The sequence below is a fragment of the Bos indicus genome, chromosome 2 (assembly GCF_029378745.1).
Source record: "Bos indicus isolate NIAB-ARS_2022 breed Sahiwal x Tharparkar chromosome 2, NIAB-ARS_B.indTharparkar_mat_pri_1.0, whole genome shotgun sequence".
NCBI lineage: Eukaryota > Metazoa > Chordata > Mammalia > Artiodactyla > Bovidae > Bos > Bos indicus.
Window position 1 is genome coordinate 124,512,435 of NC_091761.1, and position 18,252 is coordinate 124,530,686.

The 18,252-nt window shown below is 41.7% G+C and overlaps 1 protein-coding gene across 4 annotated transcripts in view; it reads right to left on the reverse strand.

The window, feature by feature from the left end:
• GMEB1 (glucocorticoid modulatory element binding protein 1) overlaps positions 1-15,837 on the reverse strand; it is a 35,115-nt gene extending 19,278 nt beyond the window's left edge. The window contains exons 1-4 of one of the 4 annotated variants that reach the window (XM_070775101.1): positions 15,713-15,837; positions 9,473-9,630; positions 1,161-1,243; positions 274-398 (exon numbers count right to left, since the gene is read on the reverse strand). In XM_070775101.1, coding sequence (XP_070631202.1) covers positions 274-398; positions 1,161-1,243; positions 9,473-9,600 — 336 coding nt within the window. In that variant the 5' untranslated portion in view covers positions 9,601-9,630; positions 15,713-15,837. Of the gene's footprint in view, positions 1-273; positions 399-1,160; positions 1,244-9,472; positions 9,631-10,442; positions 15,445-15,712 lie in introns of those variants that run through there. The other 3 variants (XM_070775111.1, XM_019979835.2, XM_070775098.1) reach the window with 3 other exon arrangements.
• Positions 15,838-18,252: the final 2,415 nt, after the last annotated feature.

The following is an 18,252-nucleotide window of genomic DNA, read 5'->3' on the forward strand; positions in this document are numbered from 1 at the left end:
CTGATAAATATTCAGAGCACTAGTCCAAGTGCTAAGGATACAATGGTGAAGAAGACAGACAAATTCTCAGCTCTCAAAAGACTTGTATTCTGGTGGGACATGAACCCAGGTCAGTATCACTCCAGAGTCCTTTTTTTTCTTTTAAACTGTGACACAAAGGGACGCTACAAAATTAAGAACACTGAAATGGTGGGGAAGAAGAGGTTCTAAAACCATACCCTTTGAAAACAAGGAGCCCCAAAATAGACCCCAGCAAGGAGAAAAGACAATTACCTTGACACACTTTACATTTATTCCTGGACATACAAACTTCTTCCAAAGGAGAATGGCTTTGCTCTCCCCACAAGTTATGGGGTAAGCAATTTCCATATCCTCATTTGCTTCTATAGTGCTTGCATCTTGCAAATGGAAAAAATATCAGTTATTTATCAAACACTCTTCTTTAAAGTTTAATTCAACAGCTCTAGTCTCCTGGTTCCTCTGAGGGGCTAACAGTTCACAGTGATTCGTATTGTTTAGGAATCTTCTGGAAGAAATGTGCCAGACACTGTGCCATGTGTTTTTACAGGTTCAATCTTTTTTAATTCTTAAAACAATCCTGTGAGGCGGTCATGGTTTCCTATGTACCTGTATGGGACTCAGAAACATGAAGGGATTTTCCAAGGTTATACACCTAAGTGAGAATATGGGATTCAAACACCAAGTCTGACTAATTTCAGAGTTCCTCTTCAGTTTCTTTCCACTCTGCCTTCCAATCAGCACCTCATCAGCAACTTCCCTAATGACAGACACCAACCTTGAGACTCCAATTTCTTTAACAGATTTCTACTGATGAGAAGTCTTTTCAGTAACCCTAGCAAACTAACGTTAAACATCAACTGATAGCCCTAGCAGATCGCAGTGTCTCTTGATGTACCATCATCGAATTGATGGCTACAGCACCAGTAGAGCACATTGGGTAGTGAGGTGTGGGGGGACGGGAAGGGGAAATCAGGCACAAAAAGCAAGAAATCTCAACCAAGGAGGCTAAGGTTAAAAGTTCCAGAACAAGGCTTCCCTGGGGGTCCAGTGGTTACGACTCTGCGCTTCCAACTGCAGAGGGCTTCACATGCCTCAAAGTGTGGTTAAAAAAAAAGTACTAGAACAACAAAAGGACTTACCAATCCCTTCTTCAATTTTGTGTATTGTGTGAGTTTCTACTGCCACAACTGCCGTATTGTTCTCAGATCCAGCTTCATAAATCCTGTCGTAAAAGTGTCCATCAATAAACTACATAAATCACGACAATATTAATATCCACAGCACGGGGTTAAGAAATTTGTTTTAATCTATCTCAAAAGGAATAAAATAATATACTTTACAACTTGATGTTAGTGTTCTGACTCAAGCCCCAATGTATCTAAATTCCAGGCTGCCCAAGACTGCTTAGCAGCTACTATCATGGAAATGAATCAACAACCTTCCTCATCCCAGAGGAAAAGTTTCTCTTGCTACTCTATTTACACTGCTACTTGTAAAATACCTGTATTTTACACCAGACTTATCCCTTCCTAACTTTAAAAGTTCATGACATAGATTGTTGCTTCACTTGTAACATATTATAGAATTATCCAAACATGACTAAAAAGTAATACCTTTAGACAATTCAAACCAGGAAGAACTTACTGACTACAGAAGCTGATGTCCCTTGTTGGAATCTAGGCACTTTAGCCATTTTTACACTTCAGCATTTTTTAAGGCATCATAATCAAACTACAGATATGAGCAGAGCCTAGTTTTTCAAAAAAAGAGAGAGAGCGATTATGCCCAAAGTAACTAGCAGTAATGAAAGGTACCACTTAAGGAAAACTCTTTCTCCAAAGTGTTTCTGCCTTCTAAGAAATGGGCTCAGATAACCTGACATGAACACTGACATCCTTTGTTTAATTTCCACAATAAGCCTAACATGCTATTTACTGCACTTGCTATCCTGAAGTACTGCCTGAACAATCCCCTTTACATCAGTGATTTCCCTCCCTGATGGCAACACCTTTAGCACAGACCTCCCTTCTGAATTCCACAGCAGGACACAATTAATTGCTAATAAATAAATGCACTGGAACATCCCATAGGACTTGATTGAATGAATTATGTCTAAAATAACCAAGTTCTCTTTCCTCTCCCACCTCCCAAACTACTCTTCTTCCTATATTTCCCATCCTTGTAAATGGCACTACTCAGCACACAGTAGCCTAAAACAGAAGCCTGGAAATTACACTAAATTTCTCCCTTTTCATCCTCCTCAACTCCCACACAGCCAGTCACTAAGTCCTGCCAGATACACGTCCTTAACACCCTCCCTGTCTATTTCCACTGCTACTGCCTTAACTCAGGCTGCGTCATCTCTAGTCTGAACCAGTTTCCTCTCATCAACCTGATCTTCTATATTCCTTCCAGAATGATCAGGTAACACCCTCTGCAAAACCCTGCAAGAATCTCCTCCTTGCTGCTGAAATAAAGCCCCAAATACATAATATGATATTTAAGTCCCTCCATGATCTGGTCCCTGGTTTCAATTCTCACCAAACCCCCACCAGACAACCCAAGCCCCTATAGTACCAAACTGCCATCTTCTTTTATCCCTTCTGTTCTTGCTCTTCTTCCTCTTCCCAGAACATCTTTCCCCATCGTTTGTTTTTTAATCAGCAGCCTGTATGGTGCTTTTTCTTCCATCTCAGTCCTCTGGTATAATCATCCAATTCCTCCTCTGTGACCCAACTGTACTTTAGGCTTTTGCCACAACAACTATAATATTTAATACTATTTACTTATTTACCTTTCTTTCTCTCCTTGGGCATAATCTAAGAGGTCCCTGAGAGGCCTAGTGGTTAGGGTTCTGAGTTTCACCGCTGTGGCCCAAGTTCAATCCCTAGCTGGAGAGCTAAGATCCCACCATGCAGCACAGACAAGAAAAAAATAAAACCATACCTCTACTTCAAGTAAATTTGGTAAGCTCATTGACCAATAAGTACAAAATCCTTTAAAATAATAGATTCTTGTCTATACATAATTTCAACAACCAGTAAATTGCACTTGGGAAGTTGGGGCATAGTCTGTATTTTTACAGGCAAAAGATTTTATCAGGGAAAATCTTTCTAAAGCAACTCGTAATAGTGATGGATTTAGCTTAATTCTCTATACTTACTAAAACTATAGTCAAAAATCATAAAATATGTTTAAAATGTTAAGGATTTATAAGATATCAATAGCCTTCTGAATCATCAAAGTAAGGCAAAATTAGGTTTACTAGAGCTTTTTTTAATAATCACCCCAAAATTTTATTATGATTGTTGTTATTCCTTTATTAATTCACAAACATTCTTTGAGAACACATGATATACTAAATCCTTTTTTCCCAAGAACACAGAAGCTTACACTCTAAATTGAAGTATAAAACATGCACACAAATTATTATGCTACAAATAATAAGTGGTAATTATGGATCGGTGAAGTACAAGTCAGTTACTATTAGCATTTACAATGACTGTGATGTTAACTTCACTAATAGTATAATGTGTGCATATAAATACATATAAATAGTATAATATATAGTACATATGGTATACATGTTTAAGAGTTTTAAAGTTAAGGCCACATTATTGTATTTCAATTCACTGAAAATTGAAAATATACTTTTTTTTTTTTATCTTGAATGTTAAGGAAAGCTATTCTGATTAATTGAGTGTGGGATTCTTACATAAGCTAAGGGGTACCCTACTGATCTGAGTTTATATATATTCCTAACACTTTAAACCTCCCACTAGGGAGGGATATGAGCATAAGGAAAGTAAGGTCACTATTCCTCAAACTGAACTATTCCACTCAGCACACTGAGTAAATTTATGTAGTATTAAAATCACCAGTCCTTTCATTGATAAAAACTCTTATGAATCCAAAATGAATTGGAAAGTCAAGAATGTAATGGAATCTTAGTACTTTCATTCCTTCTGAGAATTTCCAAAGTATATTTAAAGGTTTTATTTGAAAAGGTTAATAATCATCTTTTTTGTTTTTAAAAAGAAAGCATACACTGAACAAGTCTTCTTTGTTGGAAAAACTCCCAGAATAAAAAATCTTCTTAGTATCTCAGTACCTGAGTACCTGCTTCCCTACTGGCTCAGAGGGTAAAGCGTCTGCCTGCAATGCAGGAGACCTGGGTTCGATCCCTGGGTCAGGAAAATCCCCTGGAGAAGGAAATGGCAACCCACTCCAGTACTCTTGCCTGAAAAATCCCATGGACAGAGAAGCCAAGTAGACTACAGTCCATGGGATCACAAAGAGTCGGACACAACTGAGTGACCTTGCTTCACTCACCTTAGTATCTCTATTTTCTTAAAAACATGAATGTGGATATATTTTAACTTAGTATCATTATGAAAGTATCATCTTATATAATGCGTCAGGTTATACTCTACTTTTGCTTCATACGTATCCCTGAAAATGTGTATATGGTGAATATTTGGGAAAGTATAAAGTGTCATATATGTAAAAAAATTAAATGATGGGCAAAAGGAATTACATATTGAAATTTAACAATACTTATATAAAATCTCTATTTCTTGCCTTTTGAATATCAGCCAGCCAGTCAGTTCACTCACTCAGTCACATTCGACTCTTTGTGACCCCATGGACTGCAGCATGCCAGGCTTCCCTGTCCATCACCAACTCCCAGAGCTTATTTAAACTCACATCCATCGAGTTGGTGATGCCATCCAACCATCTCATCCTCTGTCACCCCCTTCTCCTCCTGCCTTCAATCTTTCCCAGCATCAGAGTCTTTTCAAATGAGTCAGTTCTTTGCATCAGATGGCCAAATTGGAGTTTTAGCTTCAGCATCAGTCCTTCCAATGAATATTCATGATTCATTTCCTTTAGGATGGACTGGTTGGATCTCCATGCAGTCCAAGGGACTCTCAAGAGTCTTCTCCAATACCACACTTCAAAAGCATCAATTCTTTGGCACTCAGCTTTCTTTATAGTCCAACTCTCACATCTTTTAAATATAATCTTTACCAATTTATTCCTAGCAATGTATGCATACCTTTTGATTGTTTATTTCCTTCACACTTGAATTACAGCCCATCAGGTGAAGTATGATGAGGCTGAACACTGACACCTGATAATTTTCACCTTTGTCTCAAGTGTATTAAAATTAAAATGAGACCTATATATCTCATCACTAAAATCACTGTTTTTGTACCCTGCTCATTTTTACAAAATGAGGCTAAAATCCAATAAAATATTAAAATAATTAAATAATACAACTGACAAACATCTCAAAATGCAATAGCCACCCCCCTCCCAAAAAAAGGCAATACCTCAAAATGTTTATTCACTAGCTTATGCATTAAAATTCACTGTAGACAGTGGATTGGGAAGTCAATGTATGTTGGACAAAGATGCCTCTACCTAATCAAGCAATGCCAGGTTTCCAGATAAGACAGTATCATTTGGAAAATAAAAAAGACCAACAGAAAATTAAGTGGAACCAAATCTTCAAAAGAATTAAGTCTCGAAGCAGCAGAGAAGTTTTTTCTGTCTCCACTGTGGATAGGACTAGTGACAACTGGAATACTTTAGGAAAGACAGAAGAACCTGACCTTTAATTCTTCTTGATGTTACTGTACCTCAAAAGGTAACGACGACAAGTATGTGTGTGTGTATCAAAATAAAATTCCCAAATGAGTTTGAATAAGCATGCGTAATCTGTGGTGCCAATAAAAATTTAAGACACTCTATATGTTAGACATTATTTATATCAACTTTCCTTTATAGACCTTAGAATATCTCCTTTATGCTTAACAATATTTAGAAATGTCAGACTTCCCTCGTGGCCTAGTGGTTAAGAATCTACCTGCCAATGCAGGGAATGTGGGTTTGATCCATAGTCCAGGAGGATTCCACATGCCATGGGGCAACTGAGCCCGTGTGCCGCAACTACTGAAGCCCAGCAAGAGAAGACACTGCAGTGAGAAGCCCATGCACCACGACTGGAGAGTAGCCTCTGATCACCACAACTAGAGAAAGTCCACGCACAGAAAAAAAGATCCAGCACAGTCAATAAATACAAATTATTAAAGAAGAAAGAAATGTCAGAAAACTATGGTTACGTTTTTAAAATAAGAAAGTGTCCTTATCTTTTACAGATACATACAAATGTCTGGGATTTGCTTCAAAAAAAATTCAGGAGTGGGCGGATGTAGAGATGAAATCAGACCGGCCATGTGTTGACAACTGTTGAAGCTGGGTGATGGATGCTTACACGGGGGTTCATTATCATATTTTCTTTATTTGGAGGTATATTTGAAATTTCCTATAATAAAAAGCTTTTGAAATTATCAAGACAGGTTAATAGTTTAACAGTTTTTCCCTAGAACTTTTTAAGGCAAGGTACATGACTTAGTAGACCGGGATTGGATTACTGTCCTTCCTCAGTATTGTGGGGAGATTGGTTCCAGAAAACCCCTGCAAATACCAAAATCCACAGACGTGCAAGTCTTTTATAAAATGGCATAGTATTTGCATATAATATACATACATCCTCCCATATACTTTAGATCAGCTATTGCATAAATCAGATGATTAAAAATTAATTAATGATTAAAAAACTGTCAGCCTATTAGCCTATCTTGGTAATTTATAAAGCTGTTTATTATAGGAAATTTCAAAAATACTTCCAAATAGAGAAAATATGATAATGAACCCTCATGTAAGCATCCATCACCCAGCTTCAACAGTTGTCAACACATGGACAGTCTGATTTCATCTCTACATCTGCCCACTTCTGAAGTTTTTTTGAAGCAAATCCAAGACATTTGTATATATCTGTAAAAGATAAGGACTCTTTATTATTAGTTTTAAAAATATAACCATAGTTTTCTGACCTTTCTTTCTTAATAATTTTTACTTATTGATTGAACTGGGTCTTTTTTTCTGTGCGTGGACTTCCTCTAGTTGTGGTGATCAGAGGCTACTCTCCAGTTGTGGTGCATGGGCTTCTCACTGTGGTGTCTTCCAAACTGTGAAAGGAGTACGTCAAGGCTTATTTAACTTATATGCATGCAGAGTACATCATGTGAAATGCTGGGCTGGATAAAGCACAAGCTGGAATCAAGATTGCAGGCTGCTGCGGCTAAGTCGCTTCAGTCGTGTCTGACTCTGTGCGACCCCATAGACGGCAGCCCAGGAGGCTCCCCCATCCCTGGGATTGTCCAGGCAAGAACACTGGAGTGGGCTGCCATTTCCTTTTCCAATGCAGGAAAGTGAAAAGTGAGAGTGAAGTCGCTCAGTCGTATCCGACTCTTAGCGACCCCATGGACTGCAGCCCACCAGGCTCCTCCGTCCATGGGATTTGTCAGGCAAGAGTACTGGAGTGGGTTGCATTGCCTTCTCCAAGATTGCAGAGAGAAATATCAATAACCTCAGATACGCAGATGACACCACCCTTATGGCAGAAAGCAAAGAAGAATTAAAGAGCCTCTTGATGAAAGTGAAAGAGGAGAGTGAAAAAGTTGGCTTAAAATTCAACATTCAGAAAATTAAAATCATGTCATCCGGTCCTACCACTTCATTTCAAATAGATGAGAAAACTATGGAAACAGTGACAGACTATTTTCTTGAGCTCCAAAATCACTGCAGATGGTGACTGCAGCCATGAAATTAAAAGACGCTTACTCCTTGGAAGAAAAGCTATGACCAACCTAGACAGCATATTAAAAAGCAGAGACATTGAAACTGCTTTTTTTTAATTTATAGTAAAGTATAGTGCTAATTAAAAAATAAATAAATAAAAAATAAAAAGCAGAGACATTACTTTGCCAAGAAAGACCCATCTAGTCAAAGCTATGGTTTTTACAGTACTTATGTATGGATGTGAGAGTTGGACTATAAAGAAAGCTGAGTGCCAAAAAATTAATGCTTTTGAACTGTGGTGTTGGAGAAGACTCTTGGGAATCCCTTGGAGTACAAGGAGATCCAACCAGTCCATCCTAAAGGAAGTCAGTTCTGAATATTCACTAGAAGAACTGATGTTGAAGCTGAAACTTCAATACCTGAAACTTTGGCCACCTGATGTGAAGAACTGACTCGCTGGAAAAGACCCTGATGCTGGGAAAGATTAAAGGCAGGAGGAGAAGGGGATGACAGAGTATTAGATGGTTGGATGGCATCACCAACTCAAGAGACATGAGTTTGAGCAAGCTCTGGAAGTTGGTGATGGACAGGGAGGCCTGGCGTGCTGCAGTCCATCGGGTAGCAAAGATTCAGACACGACTGAGTGACTGAACTGAACTGAAGATTATTTGTAATATCTAATATAATGTAAATGCTTATAAATAGTTGCCTGTGTGTGGCAAATTCAATTTTGCTTTTTGGGACTTTCTGGAATTTTTTTTTCCATCCAAGGTTGGTTGAATCTGAGGATGTGGAACCTACAGATACAGAGGGCCAATTGTGTGTTTGCCTAGTGAAAGTTGCTCAGTCGTATCCGACTCTTTGCCAACCCATGGACTGTAGCCTACCAGGCTCCTCGTCCATGGAATTCTCCAGGCAAAAATACTGGAGTGGGTAGCTGTTCCTTTCTCTCGGGGATCTTTCCAACCCAGGGATAGAACCCAGGTCTCCCACATTGCAGGTGAATTCTTTACGATCTGAGCCACTAGGGAAGCCCGTAGAATACTTCTGATCCTTAAATCTTTTATATATTCCCCAAGATAAAATAACTAGCCCCCTTTTCTCTCTGGAGATCTAATTCCTGTTTACCTTTCAAGCCCATTTAAGAATCTTATCTCTTCTCTCAAATCCATCGTGATTTTCTGAATCACTTCTCTGAATTCAAAAGCACATCCTAAGCATGCCACTTGGCACTTCTTAGATTTTGCCATGTAAGTGATCACTCTATTTATAAACATGTAGTTTTGCTTTGCACAACTAGACTGCAAGCTTCGTGATGGTGAGAACCATGTGCTATATTGCTTTCAACACCTTTGTGATATGTTGTATAATGGTAGGCGATTGATACACATATTTTTAATAGACTAAGCTTGATAATTTGCCCATCCATGAGGGCCCAGAGAACTTCTGGTAGGAATACTTTTATAGCTGGCTTGCCTATTCTCCCCTGACTGTAACTACCTCTTTTGGCAAAAGTACCACATGTACCAAGGCACTGCGCTAAAGTGTGGATAAATATGATAAGGGAGCCATGTAGCTTATCCTCAAGGAACTCAGAGTAGAGGGCAAGAGACGAGGAAACAGTCAGTTGTTGTAATAAGTACTGAATGACAAATATAGCACACAATACATTATAGAGATGAAAACTTAGCTCTGAGAGTTGATGTTGAATGTTCCATTGTGCTAAATCACCTTAAAGTTACAATATCTCCACTCTAAACTCCCCAAAATTTTCAGAATATTCCAATCTTTCGTCACTTACCCTTGTTGCACAGGCTGTAACTGCAAGATCACTTGGGTTTTAGTGTCTTCAGGGTTCTCCCCTTCATTTCCTTCAGTGGGTACCACAACCACATCTCCCACTGGGACACTCACTTCTGCATTAGCCATCTTTCACATGAAGTCAGATAGCTGGGAATGCTGTCAGAAATAAGAAGCACCAGTAATTTTGTCTGATTTGAAAAGATGACAACCATAGGAAAGGAACAGCAATATAATAACTATTAATTCCAAGGGCATCCTGGAGATCATGGTCTCCTGAAAAAGATGGGAATTGTAAGAAGGGGCAGACATCTTTTCACAGAAATGCCTTTGGACTTCACTAGCGACTGGAGATTTTCTTAGTACGTGTGATTCACCCAGTGGTACGCTGCAGGCAGCTCCACCAGCTCCTGAGAACCAACTGTGCACGTGCCTGTGTGCTCAGTTGGGTCCGACTCTTTGCAACCCCATGGACTGTAGCCCACCAGGCTCCTCTGTCCATGGAATTTTCCAGGCAAGAATACTGGAGAGGGTTGCCATTTCCTACTCCAGAGGATCTTCCTAACCCAGAGATTGAACCCGCATTTCTTCCATCTTCTGCACTGCAGGTAGATTCTTTACCACTGAGTCACAGGGGAAGCCAACTGTGTACATCTCTTTGCAACTCCCGGTTTAGCAACATCAAGTTGGTAACTTGAAATCAGTGATGCTAGGAGTATATACACCAAAGAAATTGGCAAGCATTACAAATCAGGGTATTTTTTATTCTAGAGAGCTGGTATATGGCACATTACTAGTTCCATCCTAAGTGCTTAGAAAGTAAGAATCATCTGTTTTCTTTGCAACCAGCCATTACACTTCATCAAGTGTTCTGAAACTAAGTTGCATGGAAAAAGAAAGATGATTTGCATTGTATGGCTGTTTAATAAATGCTGTGTCCAACTGTATGACCTCCAGGAACATCTTAATACCTCTTTGCCTCAAACTGAATGGAGATAGGATCTTGCCTGACACTTCACTTGCAGAGCTGTTGGGGGAACTACTGTCCAGTACCAAAAGATCTTTGACTCTAAAGTAACTCAAAGCATTATTTCCATCTTTATGAAAACTCAGAGGGTCCTAAGTTATTCTGCAGCTGTTAGTCTTCACAGCTGAAAAGAAAGGAGAGGGTCATGTAAGAGAATACAGATAAGAGTACTGTGTTGACTGAGATATGTGAGTATTTGAAGATGATTAGGACTGCAATGAACTGTGCCTAGACACACAATGGATATGTATTTGGTACTCAAGATGACCAAATCCACATTTCAGCTCTGCCACAGCAATTGTTTGCCTGTAATACACATATTTAACACAGCACTCAAAGTCTCCCTCATTTGGCTCCCCAAATTTTCCAGTTTTATTTGCAACTATAATACCCCAAGAATCTTAAAATCCAGCCACATCAATCTCTCACTAAATTCTGGACATGTAACATGTATAGGTTTCTGTACGTTTGTTATTCTGTAAGCCCCAAACTCCTTTCTCCCTCATCACCTTCTCCCTTCAAGGCCCAGTTCAAAGTTCACTCCTCCACAAAGCCTCTAGCTCCCCATTTTCTTTCCTGTAGGCCCCCAATACTTGCTTGCCGCCCTCCCCTAGTTTAATAGCACTGTACCTTGTACAGCAGGTAACTGAACATACATCTGCCTCCATGACCACACTGTGAAGACAGGTGCTGCTTCTCTAAAAATCTTGTCTCCTACAGCCTTGTTCACTGTAGCCACTGACATACAGCAGTTCAATCAATTTTTGTTTGTGTTTGACCAAGTTAAAATTCCTCACATATGACTTAGACCTGCCCTTTATGATTCTCACATTCAAACTTTTTCCTGGATTCAACACTTCCTATATCTAAAAACCTCTTAAAATATCTTAGGCATCTTAAACTGAAAGCATGTTCCCTCTCAAACCTGCCCCTAGGTTCCCTGCCTCAGTAAATGACACTACCCTCCATCCATTTTCTCAAGCCAAAAACTAAGGAGCTATTTTTGACTCCTCTTTCTTCTCTTTCTAAATTCAACCAACCACCAAATAAATCCTAGCCATTTTATCACCTATATATCTCTTTTAACCATCCTCCTCTCTCCATCTGTGCTGCCATCATACGCTGAACCACCACACTGTTACCTGGATTTTTCCAGCTGCTTCTCATCAGTATCCTAACCTCTGGTCGGATCTCCAACTCATTAGATAACAGACAAAATGATCTAACTAAAGGCCATTTCCCCCACTTAAAAAACTCTTCAGGGCATTCCCTCTGCTGCTATTACGGTGCAAACACCCTGGCTTACAAAACCCACCAAATCTGTCCCCTGCCCACCCTGCTGGCCTCACTTCCCACAGTGCTTCCTCTCACACTGTGGGCTCCTGCCACTGCATTTTTCCAAATTCTCAAACATGCCATATTTCCTCACCTGAGCCTTCACACTTACTTGCTCTACCTGGAATTCTTTTTTTCTGCCCTTTTTGGCAAGTCACTGCTATACTTTTGTGACATTTAAAACATCACTTCTTCAGAGAGGCCATCTGTGACTTCCTTGACTAGATTTGAGGGGGTCTTTTTGCCTCCTCAGCGCCTGGAGCATCCCTGTCACAACCATCAGCCCACTCTGTCAGTCTCTCCTCACCAGACTGCATCCTGGGAGAGAAAAGCTAGCTTTACTTTTTTTAACAGGCTTCCCTATGCTAGCTCAGTGCCCAGGGCCACAAGTGCAATAGTTTTCAAATATCAGACTTCTATTTACAAAACTGCCTACCTAAAACTTTCTAAGGAAATCTGGTACACAGCAGGTATGTAATAAATTTTCATGCAATCAGTGACTCACTTTACCCTAAAAGACTTCTAGAACTTTCTACTTCTTTAATTTAGGAGATATAAATTTGCTTAGAAAGCTTGAACTGGCCGTAATGATGGGGAGAAATCACATCGGACACAGTTAGGCTCCTTAGATATGAAAAGGGATGGTATCTGTTCTTAAGGAACTACAGAAGGGAAAGAGATATGTGACACTGTCATACAGTAGAGGAAAAAAGTAATTACAAGATACTAGAATATACAATCTGAACTTCTGTAAATTAAAAGTTTAAAACTGGAGTGGGGGGGATGCGGAATCAATGGACCAGTTTGGCTGGCTGCCAGAAACAGAACCTAAATGATTAGGACCTTTGAGTCTAGAAAATGCCAAAAGGGATATGATGAAGTATAAAATGCCATCAAATCCTAGAATAAGTGAACCGACCAATATCTTTAAAGTCTGAACCATAAAAATGTAGGATGAATTGAAATAATCACAGCTAACATTTGTCAGACACTTACTTATTGTCAAGCACTATCCTGTTACATATGCAATGAATTTAAAAGATGTAATACTTTAGCATATAACAATCGTAGATAATTTATTACTTCAAAAAAATGGTTTAAATGTTAAATTAACAGCATAGGTAAATTAATGGGTTAGAAAAGCAAAATTAGAAGGATGCTTCTAGTTCAACTTTCTACCCTAAGGTTGAGTCCTCTCTCTCTACAATACTCTGAATAAGTGGTTGACTAACTTCTTGATTAATACTTTCCTCAATAAGAACTCATATTTTACTTCTTACCCCTCCCACACCTTGGAACTCAAAAGCAATATTATGGCTGTTTCTCTAACCTTCTGAGAGTTTACCAGAAAAGATAATTATAATCATCCACAATAAGTCTCTCATTGTCAGTCAGAGACACAGGTCTGATCCCACATGGCAATTCTTACATTCCTCAGAGAAGCAAGTTTGGGTTGAATAACTCTTACTATCCTAAATACCATATTCTGAGCAAGAAACCCTAACCAGCTCTACAGACTACACTGGCTAATTGGAAGGTCATTTCTTTGAACTGAGTGTAAATTGAAAAGTGGCTCTTGTTTATAGCAACAAAAACTAAGGGAAGATGAGTAAGTTGCTCCTTTGGGTATTTTATGGATGGGACCTTGGAGTATTCATTGTGGAATCACACAACATTCTGTAATTCTAGAGAACACACATAAGGGAAATATGTCAAACTTCTGGAAAAGGAAGAATTATTTGTAGTTATTTTCAAAGACAAGACACCTTGAAAGTAACTACATGACTACTCACGTAAACTATCAAAAAATTAAATCAATGATACCTGACCTACTCTGGATTAAATTCATTTTTGTGTTCTGAAAAGTTTAAAACACATGGCAAGATGTAAGCACAAGTGTCCATGATCATAGGAACATGACAGTTGGTAGCTGAGAGGGAGTCATAGAAATACCATATATCCTGAAATGTTCTAACTCCAAAATGTATTTGTTTCATACTTAAATTTTGGTAGACTATGTAGCCTATTCTAAGAAATTTCCAACTTAAAAACTTTATTATTACATGAGGTCAAAACTCCTTGATTTTTTTCCTTCTTTATTCTGTTTCATGTATTTACTAGGTGATCCAGGGTGCTACCAGATGTAATGAAGCCAACAGATTACTACACAAGATCACTGAGGTAAAAAGCCAGAGCAAATGAAGTTTCGGATGAATCACTTAATAGTGACCACTCTGTAGGTGTTTGGAGAAGCAATTGCAAAAAGGGTTTTTTGAAGGGTCAACATACTACAGTTGAGGAGATTTCTTCTTAGGACAAGAACAAAACACAGTCCAAACTAACTCCATGAAGCTGAGTACAAGTTGGCTATTCAATATGTTTGCTGTAAACACGAGTAAGCAACTAACAGGTAACTAATGAAAAAAGTCAAGTCAGTAGAGATTAAATACACATAATTGATAAAAGGCTGACAAGTTAGGTCAGTCCAACAATTTAATGAAAAAGTCCCCCAAACGTTCCATAAGCAAAGAGAGAGAAAAGAATCCTGTGAGACTAAAATTAGCTGATCCTCTCTTTCCTTAATCCTCCAGGTTAAGGAGGAAAATGCCACTTCTTGGTTCTCCTAAATAAACACGAGTTAAGGCCCCTGTTTGTGTCTGTTAGGAAGTGTTTTTGAATTTCTCTCATCTTGAGAGAATGCCTCCTCCTCCTCCTCAGACAGCCAAGACTTCCCATGATCAAGACTTGAAGTGTCTTAGTCTGGATGGATCACACTCCAGGACCCTCAAGAGTCTGCTCTCAACTCTCCTGCCCCTCAATTAGGAAACACCAGGCCAATTCCCCCGTCGTTTTAGAAAGCAGGGATATGCTAGCCTTCTTTCCAACAATCATCTTCTCTCCGGTCCTCAAAAACTCAGGTTTCCCCATCCGCGACAGGCCACATCACCCTGCTCTCTACCTATATGAGGTACTCCAAGCTCTCTTTTATTCCCTCACAGATCTGGACCCTTCTCATTCCTTCCTCTGGAGGCTCTGAGGTGTCTTCCTACCGCCCCCTCATCTAGGGGAAGGTAGAGGCCTGCTCACTTTCCCTTGGAGCTCTTCTTCCTTGTCCCCTGCTTACCGGACCTGTCACTGTGCCTTCAGGGAAGCACCTGCCTCTTTTCCCCTGGACTGAATGGCCGAGGCCTCTAGGCGCCCCCGGGAAGCTTGGACACTCTTTTCCTCAGCAGAACCCACTCTCTGCCCTGGCTCCCCACCCCAAGGCTCCGAGAGGTCCTCCCGGGCAGACAGCGGGCTTCCTTCCCTCTTCGCCGCCCCCTCCTGTCACCACTACCCGGTAGCCCGAGCGCGACCCAGGCCTCATCCCCAGCTCCTCATCAAAGGGCCTGGTGCTCCCTGGATCCCGCCTTTAGGGATACCCCCTGGATCCCCAGACCCCTCCCCGGGGTCCTAGATGTCAGGGCCTCTCAATCCGGAGTCGCTCCGGCCCTTCCTGGTCCCTCGGCAGAGGACTTCCGGGCCCTTCAGTCCGGGGGCGCCGGGGCCCCCCAGTGCCAGGCTCGCCGGCCCCCCGCCGCTCTCGGCCGGGGGCCGAACCCGAGCGGCGCGGCCGGCCGCGCTGGGGGCGGCCCGGCTGCTCAGGCGGACCCAGCGGCAGCGTCCCCCCACCCCCCCGCGGCGCCGCGACGTCCGCTCGCTCCCCGGCGGCGGCGGCGGCACGCACAGGGCGTGGGGAGGCGCCCGCGGAGGCAGCAGCCCCCCGCCCCCTGCGCGCCCGCCCGCCCTCGCCGGCCGCCGCGCGGCCCCCGCGCCCGCCCCCCCCGCCCCCACCCACCCCGCGCCCGCGCCCGAGCGCCCACCCCTCCCCCTCCTCACCGTCTCCGTCGGGCGGGCGGGCGGCGAGCGGCCAGGGCGGGCGGGCGACGGAGCATGCGCAGAGGCCGCCACGGCCGCTACCGCCACCGCCGCCGCCAGGCCGGGCTTCAACACTTCCGGCCGCCGCCGCCGGCGAGCTGGAGCCTTAAAGGGGACGCGTCCCTATTGCCAGCCCGAGGAGGATGAACTTCAGCCGGAGAGTTTGGGGCCTTTATCAGAACAAGTAGCTCCCGCTTTGGAAAATTAAGTGTTGGGAGGGACGCCAGGGACCCTAATAACTCTTCTAACCCCACTTCATGGATGAGGAAAACGTGGTCTAAATTAAAGACACCTCATCCGCAATCGGGAACAAAGGCAGGACTCCCCTTGGAGAACTCTGCGTGCCCCTCGTCACTCCTCAGATCCGGTTTATGAAGCTTACATTTACCAGACTTTCAAAAGTGATGATCCAACTACCAATTCGGAATCAAAAGATCTGGTTGAGTATAGAGTCTGTAAGCAAACTCCTTTGCCCTCTCTGACACATGCATGTTTGCCAAGCCTTTTCTGGCTGCGAGTTGGTTCTGGATTCCAGTCAGAACCCATAAATTCTTTGGGGGTTACTTGACAGCTTTAAGCCCCTATTTCGTCTAGGACATAGGTTTAAAGAAGTTTATAAACATAGTTTTAAACATAGGTTTAAAGAAGTGATACTTGAAAATGCTTAGAAAAGTTCCTGGGGCCAGTCGTAATAATTAGCAAATATTAAGACCTTTGTGGGAATTTCCCTAGAGGTCCACTAGTTAAAACTCCTTGCTTCCAAGGCGGGGGAACAGGTTTGATCCTGGTCAGGGAACTAAGATCTGTTCTGATAAATAAAAATAGCTAAAAAAAAAATGAAGACCTTTGTTTGGCCGGCCTTAAAGAAGATTCCTTTATCTCATATAATCCTCTTGGCAACTCTACTAAGTAGCTTCTTTTCACTCCCGTTTTACAGATAAAACCCAGGAGGCCAAGAGAAATTAATGAACCCCTCAAGGTCACCAAACTTGTAAGTAGTATAGCCAGGATGCAAACTCAGGTCCTTCTTTCTGCGGAGTGAAGCACTCAGATGGTCGCTACCTTTATTAAGAATGAATGAGGTGGTGGTATACAGGCACTTTTTTGAGTGGGGGGAGAGAGTTGCTTCCCCATCTTGCCTGCTCTTATGACTCACATCTCTGTTCTCTGTCATGAGGAAGTAACAAGTTTTACAGTCTCTTGATTCAAGAACAGGCGAGGCAGCCCAGGAGTCAAACAATAGAAAAGGATTTGGGGGCCAGAGAACCTGGATTCTAGGCTTGGTTATCAAAGCTCATCACTGCAGATGGTAACTGCAGCCATGAAATTAAAAAAAGCTTACTCCTTGGAAGAAAAGTTGTGACCAACCTAGACAGCATATTTAAAAGCAGAGACATTTCCTTGCCAAAAATGGTCCATCTAGTCAAGGCTATGGTTTTTCCAGTTGTCATGTATAGATGTGAGAGTTGGACTATAAAGAAAGCCAAGTGCTGAAGAATTGATGCTTTTGAACTGTGGTGCTGGAGAAGACTCTTGAGAGTCAGTCCCTTGGACTGCAAGGATATCCAGCCAGTCCATCTTAAAGGAAATCAGTCCTGAATATTCATTGGAAGGAGTGATGCTGAAGCTGAAACTCCAATACTTCGGCCACGTGATGCGAAGAACTGACTCATTTGAAAAGACCCTAATGCTGGGAAACATTGAAGGCAGGAGGAGAAGGGGATGACAGAGGATGAGATGGCGGGATGGCATCACCAACTCGATGGACATGAGTTTAAGTAAACTCCGGGAGTTGGTGATGTACAGGAAGGCCTGGTGTGCTGCAGTCCATGGGGTCACAAATAGTCAGACATGACTGAGCAACTGAACTGAACTGATCAAAGCTCAGGGATCTTGGCCAAGTCACATCTCCTTTGTGCCTTGATTTCCTCACCTGTAAAACTGAGATAGTTTTCTCACTGTGCCCATCTCTCAGGGCTGTTTGCAGGATCAAATGAGGAGGTTTAGTATCCACATTCCTATCTATTCTTATGATCAAGAATTTACACATTAGCAGATGATTCTGAATATAATAGGGACTGCTCATGACTGGACTCTTGACCTTTGTGAACTATTTCATAGTGATACCATCTATATATTTTTTTCATCTATATCTTTTGATTATGCATCGTGCACTCATGGAACGTTTACCAAAACCCTGTCCCTGTCTTCCAGAAGCTCTCAGTCTACCTTCTTCAGAGACAGAATTGTAAACATACGAAGCAGTACAGTGTGATAGGTGTTATGGTAGAGATACAAACAAAGCACTGAAAAAGTGCAAAGGACTCTCCCTGGAGGATTCCTGAAAGGCTTCACAGATGAGGGGGCATTTGCACCTGGTCTTAAAGGATGACTAGGAGTTCATCAAGGAGAAGGCAATGGCACCCCACTCCAGTACTTTGCCTGGAGAATCCCATGGATGGAGGAGCCTGGTGGGCTGCAGTCCATGGGGTCGCTAAGAG